Source organism: Pollachius pollachius, assembly GCF_949987615.1.
Source record: "Pollachius pollachius genome assembly, chromosome: 1".
Lineage (NCBI taxonomy): Eukaryota > Metazoa > Chordata > Actinopteri > Gadiformes > Gadidae > Pollachius > Pollachius pollachius.
Genome location: NC_136934.1, coordinates 45,714,403 through 45,724,778, shown reverse-complemented (window position 1 = coordinate 45,724,778; position 10,376 = coordinate 45,714,403). Strand labels below are relative to the sequence as shown.

Sequence of the window (10,376 nt, the reverse complement as noted above, 5' to 3'; positions counted from 1 at the left end):
CCGCCAGCTAAACGCCGCTAGATGACTCCCTATACCCGGCTATGCACCGCCACTAGAGGTCTCCCTATACTCAGGTAACCAGAGCAAGACTTCGCGTTGAGGTCCCTCATAAATAACCGCAGACTGAGCGCTTGAAAAGGGCTTGGTTCTCGGAGTGGGAGGAGGAGGACTACATCTTTAACAGCCCACATTGGAGAGACCAGAGCAAGATATCAACGGAGACGACGTGCACCATAACTGGCTGGTGCAACTACGTAGCGTATTGTGGAACTATATAATACAAAAAAATTGTCATAATAGCCACGAAAGAAGGCGTAAGATGGGACCTACCATGATGCCTATATTGGTGGCTGTAATGTCAGTTTGCATATGGAGCAACGTCGAGGTAAGACTATGTATAATATGTATATATATATATATATATATATATATATATATATATATATATATATATATATATATATGATCGCGTTTGTTGTTTTGTATAATTCACTTGTATAAATCACTTAATCCTATTATTTTATCTACAATATGAGATCTGCCATTGATAGCCCACATTTATTTGGGTTCGCTGTCCCCGTGTGGATGACGCCCTGATGTAGGACAGATTTAATTTGCAAATGCATCGCAGGCACAGTCCACTGGAATAAATCTGTCGGCGGAAGGAAGTGTTACTGATTGCATATGCAATCCTGAAATGGACTTCGAATAGCGAATATTAACACAATGAGTCATTCACTGAGGGGTTCAGATCGCATGGTTCTGTGTTATTCTGTTTCTACAAATAGGCGTTGATTCTTTTTTTATTTTCTTCCCAAATGAATGTCAATATACTGACTCATCCTACACCGAGTCTGCTGTATACCTGTCTAGCCCCAGATAAGTCCTGTCCTTTCGGCACACGGCCCTCAGAATATGCATGTAGCCCTATTTATGTCTTCTCTGAACCTCTACATAGGAACTGAAAGACTCAAGCCATGCATATTTCATACACTATATTTGCGTTATGTCGCATAACAACCAATTTAATTTACAATGTCACCTAACATGGCCTTCAAATTATTTTTTCCGCCTGATCTGAACATGACAGCGAAAGTTTATTTTGAAATAAGGACATAGACGTGTGTTTGTTATCCTTGTATTAGATTGTGTGATTTAAACTGTGTCTGGCTAAGGATGAATGCAAAACAGTGACCCGTGATCAGAAGTCATCTCAGTGATCCTGAAACAATCAAACTGTTGTTAACACGGCCTGCGTTTTTGTGAAGAGTATACGCAACAGATAATGACCTTGGAATGTTTCACACACAAGACGATTTGTAAATCGATTTGTAAATCAAGCAAAACGACAATAATATGAATGACAAGCTAATAACATTGTTGTATTCATGTAACCCTGCATCCTATGTTCTACAGAAAGAAAAAGTTCACAGGGGCTGACTCAAATAAAGATCATATTTCATTCAACCAATACGCAGTTTATTGTAGGCATAAATCGCAGTCTCCGGACGTCTATCTTTGTAAATTGCAACACAATTGACCGAAAGCTGTGAGCTGCAGTTAGTCGAAGGAAACCATTTTAATCCACAGGAAACATGAGCACTCCACTTTTAGAATACAGGAAGCTCAGAAAATACAATTAATTCACAATCTCACATATTGTTCTGTCTAATGCAAGGCATTAAATATCACGTGGCAATACATTTTACACCACATCTGTAAGAATTCACAAGACCGTCATGCAGACAGAGAAGTCAAAACTAAACTAAAAATTATGAACTTAAGTCATTACTTTTGGGAGTCACACAATAAATATCTTATGCATCACCCTATTATCTGAATAATATAGTAGAATATACACAACGTTTTACACTCCAGGTTGTAGAATCTGGGCAGATTATATCCCCTTCATCTCTATGATTTAAGATTCAATCAAATGAACGAGTATCGTCATTTTCGGGGTAGCCTACAAGGAAAAGCAAAGAGATCTGATGGACAGTTCTCTGTTGAGCCGGTTGGATCTGGAGAGTGGCCCTTGTTGTGAACCTCTGTATCTGCTCGGTAATAGTGCTTTGGCTGTAAGAGTCTTTAGTTGGATTACAACTCTGCTGAGTGTTAGCTCCCCTGGAGGAGTCTGTGCACCTCCTCCAGGTTTATAGGACAGATTACACCCTGACAGATGCACAGTAGGATGACAATCGGGGAATTAGTTTGCCGAAACGGTTCGGGGGTCTTCTCCGGTTCACGTGTATTTGCTGAATCAAATCATTTGTCCCGGAGACATCTTGTTTAATATTGGTATCGGGATTACCTCTTTCATCAAAGCATCTGCGCCTTTTGTTTCCTAATGTAATTCCAAGGTTAGATTCTTTGTACGAGCACAAATGCATAAGTAAAAGATATAAAATGTTTAACGAGATTACCAGTGAAAGGAATTAGAATTAGCCCCAAAGCGTCCCATTATGTCTGATCGTAGGCCTACCTGAGACAACACAACGGTCTGTGGCTGCTTGCGCATCGTGGAAGATTCACACCGCTACGCTAGCTTCAGGTACCGAGGAACCCTTCAGGTCTCATACCTTTTCACACCAAGTTCGTAGATAGCAACGCACCGGTACACTCAGAGAACTCAAACCTAGCGGGTAGTAGCAGCAAAAGTGGTAAATGGACTGCATTTCTAAAGTGCTAGTAACCAGTGGGAACTCAAAGGGCTTAACAATATTGCAAAACATTCACCCATTCATGCGCGGAATTCACACACCGACGGCGGTGTCCACCATGCAAGGCGACAGCCAGCTCGTCAGGAGCAGTTAGGGTGAGGTGTCTTGCTCAGGGACACCTCGACACTTAGCTCGGAGGAGACGGGGATCAAACTAACAGCCAACCCGCGCAACCTCCTAAGCCACATGCCGCCCCTACGGTATGCGTAGAATCGTACAACCCCAACACAGGCACCCCGTTTAAAACTCAGCACAGCGAAGAGAGTGTTTACTCAGGGCCCTGCTGTGCTCATCATCAAGATAAATGGTTGCAGTGCTAAGCTGAGTGCTCAACTACCCCAGAGCAGTCCTGCCCGGAGAGGCAGAGAGCAGCGTTATGAGGCCGAAGACCATGGCCGCAGCACTCAGCAATACACTAGTAACTCACTTATCTGGCACAACAGGGAGACTAGATTTTCGTTGAGGCAAAGGCGAGGAAAAAACGTCACACGCAATGGATGGTAGAAAATATGTGCTTTGCTAAACACGTCCTAGAGACAAATCTCAATCTGGAGGCTCTCTCTAGCTCTCTCTCTCTCTCTCTCTCTCTCTCTCTCTCTCTGCCTTACCCCCCTCTTTCTGTCTCCTGTTAATTAATTTTAGAGCCAAGAGATAATCGTGTTTCACTAATGGTTTCTCGTGTATTCCACGCCGACCGTTACGTGTGCCAATAGCCATTTATTATCACGTCTCACAGCGACGCTTCCTTCCTCCCATTCTTCCTATCTTTTATCCCCATTTCCTGTTGTGCAAAACACAACGGGCCTGGATTAATTCCGGCGCAGGCACTGAAATCTGAAATGAAAGCTACATGTTCATGGAAGAAAGGCGGGCGGATAGGAATGCTGTAAATGTTTTTGCTACAATCATGCCATTACCGGAGCGAGCGGACAGCTGATGAAATACATAGCTCTGGATGCTTTTAAGAGCGCTGCAGTGAATTCCTTCAGCACACAGCTTAGAGCCGGTGGTGTAATAGTGTCGTGGTGGAGGGGGTGGGGATTGAGGTGTTGGCGTAGGAGGTGGTGGCGGTGGAGGGGGTGGGGATTGAGGGGGTGGTGGTGGTGGTGGTTGTGCTGTTGGTGTTGGTGGTGGTGGAGTTGATGGTGGAGGTGGTTCTGGTAGGTGGTGTAAGGTAGGCCAACGCACAGGCCTGTCAGGGCTTCTGCTGCTAATATGTCAACGCCAGTTGAGTGTGTGTTAGTGTGTGTGTGTGTGTGTGTGTGTGTGTGTGTGTGTGTGTGTGTGTGTGTGTGTGTGTGTGTGTGCAATGGTGCCTGCGTGCGTGGGTGTGTGCTTGTGTGAGTGTGTGCGTGCCCGTGTGCCTGGATAAATGCTGAATCAACATTTAAATATTTTCAGGTATTTGTTCTTACCATGTATTTCCTTAAGGACAAACTCCCTTCCCTAAAACATTCATTAAACATAGTATTTGTCTTGAAGAGGACTTCCTTGTTCCTGCTCTGCTTAAGAGCGTTAAGCATGTAAAAGATTGCAATAAAGTGCCCGATCATCTAACCCAGGGGTCTCAAACTCGCGGCCCGGGGGCCAATTGAGGCCCGCGGGAAGATATTTTGTGGCCCCCTAATTGACATCAAAGTTTAGTGTTAGTGCGGCCCGCATGTGTTGTCAAACACACATTTATGCTGAGTGGCTTGCCACGCTTTTTTATCACTTATGATAGCGTGACCAGATGTCCCGGTTTTGCCGGGACAGTCCCAAAGGACGTTAAAATGTCCCGGTTTCCACCAGCCACTATGAAATGTGGTTGGTGGAAACATAGCCAACGTGATCCAATTATAGCCCGATCATTAACTTTGATTGGGTCAGTTGTGCTCCTTTTTTCTGTGGAATAATTGATGCGGCCCAGCCTGACCCAAACTCTACCTCCGGCGGCCCCCAGGTAAGTTGAGTTTGAGGCCCCTGATCTAACCCAACCCAACCCGCCGGGTTAGGTTGGGTTAGAAGATCTTGATAGCAGGTTAGGGTTAGGGTTGGGTTAGATGATCTTTGTCGCGGGTTAGGGTTAGGGTTGGGTTAGATGATCTTTGTCGCGGGTTAGGGTTGGGTTAGATGTTTGAGGCAGAGGACAGATGTTCACGGTGGTCTGATCACCAGGTAGTTATCTCTCCATGGCGTTTTTGGCCCGCTGGCTCTGAAGTCATGCATATTAATGAGAGCATTACACGTGACGTGTGTGTTGGCCTTTCAAGCCTCACTGAAGGTCCTCGTCTGTTTCTCGCCCTGCGGCCAGCGGTGGCTTCTTCATCCTTCAGAATGAACCGATTAGGGCTGAAGGCACGATACGGTAGAACCTTCAGCATCCCCATCGCCGTGGTGACGCAGCCATCAGCCCAGTGTTGGAGGCTGACCCAGGAGACTTCCTGTTCATGTCTTTACCTGCAGCTCTGTCCTGCTGAGAGTCAGGACAGAGTGATGCTCAGAGCCCCTGCATGGCTGCTGCAGGAGTGTGTAGGCCTGACTCTTTAGGACTGACTCTTTGGGTCTGACTCTTTAGACTCTGTAGGCCTGATTTTTTAGACCTGAGAGCCTCCGTGAAATATTTGCAGTGTGCTGATAACATGTGGGGAGAGAGAGAGAGAGAGAGAGAGAGAGAGAGAGAGGAGAGAGAGAGAGGGAGTAAGAGACCAGAGGGACAGAGAGACAGAGAAAGAGAGAAATAGAGGGAGAAAGCGACTAAGAGAGAGGGAGCGAGAGACAGAGGGAGAGGAAAAGAGAGAGGAGAGACCGCGAGAGGAAGACAGAGGCCAGCAGCATAACACCCTGGCTTGTTAGGGATTGTTCCCAGGTTGGAATCCATTGTTTTACATACATCCGGTACATACATCCGGTAGGCTGGTTTTTTAAGGTGGGATGTATCCGGTAGGCTGGTTTCTTAAGGTGGGCTGTATCTGGTGGGTTGGTTCAGAGCTGTGGACATCCAGGGAAGTTCGGCTCGTACACACCGTCTATCATTATTGTTTTCCTTCTCATTATTTTTATATCCTATGTATTGAATCTATAATGAGATGTACTGTCATCGCGGTCTGACATGTGCGTGAGTCGGAGGCCATCTGGAAGCGGCTCAAGGTACCTCCTTACGCTGAAGCTACCCCAGCGAAACAGCTCCTCAGCAGGCAGCTGGCGCCACGGAACGATCGGGAGGGACAGAGGGACAGGAGAGAGACAGACAGGGAGACAGACAGGAGGAAAGGAGACAGGAGGATGGACAGAGGGACAGGAGACAGAACAGAAGAACAGACGGAAGGACAGACAGAAGGACAGACAGGGACCGACAGAAGGACAGGAGACGGAACAGAGAGAAGGACAGGAGGACAGACAGAAGGACAGCAGACAAGAAAGAGAGATAGAAAGAAGAACAGAGAGGCAGACAGAAGGACAGGAGGCAGAACAGAGTGACAGACAGAAGGACAGACAGAGACAGACAGACGGACAGAAGGGCAGACGGAGGGACAGAACAGGAGACCTTCTCTTCTCTGGATAAGGGCTGAAGCACTAGAGTAGCTGATGGCCCCTTTATGTCGCATACTTGGTTTGAAGGGAAGAAGCAGGGATGTAAGCCAGTGGACCGTGTAGAATAATATGCACGAGCAGGAAGACAACACGCTAATGGAGGCTGGGGAGAGGAGGGTTTTGGAGGAGGAGCCTCATCTCTGCCTGGCCCAGGACCATGTGTTCACAGGTGATAGAGGAGCGAGGCGAGGGGCGGTTACATCAGCAGCATTCAATCTTTAAGTATCGACTGGAAGGAAGCAAAGCAAGACCTGCATTGTTTGTCTGGACGTGGTGACAAGATGGCGTGTGGTGTGTTACTTGTTCGAATATTGGTTTTCTTCTCACAAAAAAACAGACTTCACAAGTTAGCATAACCTAGTGCACTCACACACACACACACGCACGCACACACACACACACACACACACACACACACACACACACAGTAGAGTAGGGCTGCATTGACTGGGACAAAGGCCCATCAAAGACATGTGCACATGCACACCCTTACATAATGGCACAGACCCACACACACACACACACACACACACACACACAGATACAGACACCCATTTACCACACACCCCTGCTCTATAAAGAGGAGGAGCATCAATAATTGAACGGCCTTGGGATGGTCTGAGCTCTTGCTTGTCACGCACTCCTCCTCCTCCTCCTCCTCCTCCCCCTCCACCTCCTCCTCCTCCTCCCCCTCCACCTCCTCCTCCCTCGCTTCATGCAACCTCACCTCCCCTCCTCTCATCCGGACCCCACCCTTCTCTCCGGTCCTAACAGCCGCCTGTCCCACAGCCCCAGCCTCCTTCCAGACACACCCTCCCCCTCCCCACCTCACTTCCTCCACTCCTTCCTCACCCTCCTCTCCCCTCCCCTCCCCCCTACTCTCTAATGAACCTCCTTTTTTTTCTCTCCCTCATATGGAATAATGATGTCTCATCCCTCTCTCCTTTATGTGCTTTGTTTGCTCGTGGAAAATTCAACCTCCCCCTTCTTTTTGTTCTTATGTTTACAGACCTCTCCCTCTCTCCCTTTCTCTCCTCCCTACTCCTCTCTCATCATCTCTCTCTCGCTCTCTTTCTCTATCTTCCCTCTCTCTTTCTTTCTTTCTTTCTCCTTCCCCTCTCTCGCTCACTCGCTCCCCTCTCTCTCTTTCTCTCTCTCTCTCGCTCTCTCTCTATCTCTCTCTCTCTTTCTCTCTCTCTCTTTCTCTCTCACTCACTCTGTCTCTCGCTCTGTCTCTCTTTCTTCCTTCCTGTGTCCGTCTCTTTCTCTCTCTCCCCTCTCTCTCTTCCCCCTATATCTCTCTGTCTTCCCCCTTTTTCTCCCTCTCTCTCTCTCGCTCTCTCTCTCTCTCTCTCTCTCTCTCTCTCTCTCTCTCTCTCTATCTCCTCTCCATGTCGTTCCCTCCGGTCTACCGAGGCGAGAGTTCAGTTATCTGCTCCATTGATAGAGAATGTGATCCAGAGCGTTGTGAACTCTGCGTCGCCATTGAAAGAAGCCGTTCTGCTTGCTGTTTTGCCAGCCCAAGCTACGCAGCCAGGCTAGGCTATGCCAAGCTAGGCACCGAGACACCAGGGCTCAACTGACTCCATGAGAAGAAGAGATCTAGACAGACATGAATGATGCCGGAGTTTCCCCGCTCGGTCTTCCCTGTGTCTGGAATACAAATAATTAAATGTAACAACAGTCAAATAAAGGCACAAATGGAAGGTGGTAGGCCCTGGTAAGGGGTCGTTTTAAAGAATTGTCTAGATGATTAAGACTATTTTCCCCTTATGGTCGGGCGCTCTGTTGTGAATGTGACCCTCCGAAAATAAGATAATACCAATATTTAATCTACTGAGTGATTCCGCATCACAGACTAGCAGACTACAGGGCACGCATTACCTCACCGGTGTGGCCCACGAACACACACACACAAACACACACACACACACACACACACACACACACACACACACACACACACACACACACACAGCACACATGTACGCAGGCACACACACCAAACCAAACACACTCGGAGGCCCACAAGACCAGACTTGTCAAACTGGCGGATGCCTCTGATGGAACAGAAGTCTTGTCTTCCTCTCACTCCTCGTGGAATGCACGCCATGCAGACGTGATCAGGAACCAGACCTCACATGACAGCCAGGAACCTCGTTATCAATTGTATTCAGTGATCAAGGATAGCCTAGATTTTAAATGGTAAATGGACTGCATTTATACAGTGCTTTTCTAACCAGACGCCACTCAAAGCGCTTAAAATATAGTACAATACAAACATTCACCCATTCAGGCACACATTCACACACCCACGGCGGAATCAACCATGTAAGGTGACTGCCAGCTTGTCGGGAGCAGTCAGGGAGAGGTGTCTTGCTCAGGGACACCTTGACACTCGACACATCAAACTAGCGATCTTCCGGTTACCAGCCAACCCGCTCTGGTAACCAGAAGGTTTTTAGTTCAACTGGCTCCTCCTAGTGTCGTGGTCACTGAGGTCCCCCAAGACACCTAACCCCTTAGGATTGAAGCAGTTGCTTGATATATGTATTGGTTAACAACCTAGGCTATGCTGTAGTGCTTTACAATGTTACAGCTACAGACTTCTGCCTTGCTACCTGTCTTGAGATTTGAACCTGACAACTCCATTATCACAGTTCCAGAATGACTACAAGAGAAAGCTGTCCTTGCTTATTTCTATGTTTGACAATATTTGAATATCTTTTATTTGTGAGCACGATTGCATTCACTCTCTTTGGTCTCTTCACCTCCCAGTGAATGAGGTGGCTTCAGACACAATCATAGTCCACGCTGTTACGCAGCAACATTTACACCTGCCGTGAGATGATCACTGATCAGCTGGAAAAACAAACCAGCTGTAGGTGAGAAGGTTACTGATAGTCAGACGTTGTATTCTACCTTGAACAACCCAGTCCTCCCTGTAACCTTGCTGGATTCAGATTTCCAGAAGGTTCCTGGTCTCCATCAAAGCCCTGAAGGGGCCGACCAGAATCCACTGATCTAGTGTATAAGATCAGAGGAAACGGATCCTATGATACAGTCAAAGTTGCACAATTCTAGTTTGCCAGCCGCTAGGTGTCTTGTCCCGAGGTCGAAGCAGCAGAATCTGTGACGCATTGTTTAGTCAGCTAATGATGCACCATAGCGAGCCCCCAGCTGTGAGCTGTAGGCCTACCTGCGGACAAACGGAGAAGACGTATGAAATGTTCCGTCTCCCTATACTACTAGTACTACTCTGTAGGGTTCAGGGAAGAATAAGGTGGATGGGTTTCATGTGGAATAGCTCATACTGACACCTTCCAAGGAGAAGTGAATCTTTTTACGTCCCTTTCTCCCTTTGCTGAGGTTTAACTTAATGAAAAACAACGCGCCAGGTGACCCATCAGCGCACTATATATCGGCTGCTGTAAACAACAAGGCGACGCTAAAGCAACCTAAGCAGCCATTCAGCCTGCCATCATCCACTGAGCCCAACCCAGGGGACTCTATTAAAGAGAATGAGAGAGCGAGGCCTAGACAGACAGCGAGAGAGAGAGAGAGAGAGAGAGAGAGAGGGAGAGAGAGAGAGAGAGAGAAAGACGCACACTGAGTGACATGTTTAAATTCTACAGGGAACCAGTTGCTACGGTAACAGAGAAGGTAGCTGACTCCTGTGGGTGGCGTTACCACGGCAACCGGCTTCAGTGGCCAAATGATGCTGTGAGAGAGGGAACAGCAGAGAGTGCGCGAGGAGGAGAGAGGAACAGCAGAGAGAGAGAGGGGTAGAGAGAGGAACCGCACAGAGAGAGAGAGAGAGAGAGAGAGAGGGGAACAGCAGAGAGAGAGAGAGAGAGAGAGACGGAGAGAGAGAGAGAGGGGAACAGCAGAGAGAGAGAGTGGAAAGAGAGAGGAGCAGCAGAGAACGAGGGGGAGAGAGAGAGAGGAACAGCAGTGGTAGAGATGAACAGCAGAGAGAGAGGGAGAGAGAGAGAGAGAGAGAGAGAGAGAAAGAGAGGAAAATCAGAGAGAGGGGGGTGAGAGAGGAAAAGCCGAGAGACAGAGCGATAGAGAGAGACGGGG

At 47.7% G+C, this 10,376-nt stretch overlaps 1 protein-coding gene across 1 annotated transcript in view; it reads left to right on the top strand.

Annotated features, from left to right (window-relative positions):
* Positions 1–162: 162 nt before the first annotated feature.
* The window catches only part of aplp1 (amyloid beta (A4) precursor-like protein 1), a 35,896-nt gene continuing 25,682 nt past the window's right edge, over positions 163–10,376 (top strand). Inside the window, exon 1 of the mRNA XM_079756176.1 lies at positions 163–385. Within this exon, the coding sequence (XP_079612302.1) occupies positions 320–385 (66 nt within the window). The 5' untranslated portion in view covers positions 163–319. The remainder of the gene's footprint in view (positions 386–10,376) is intronic.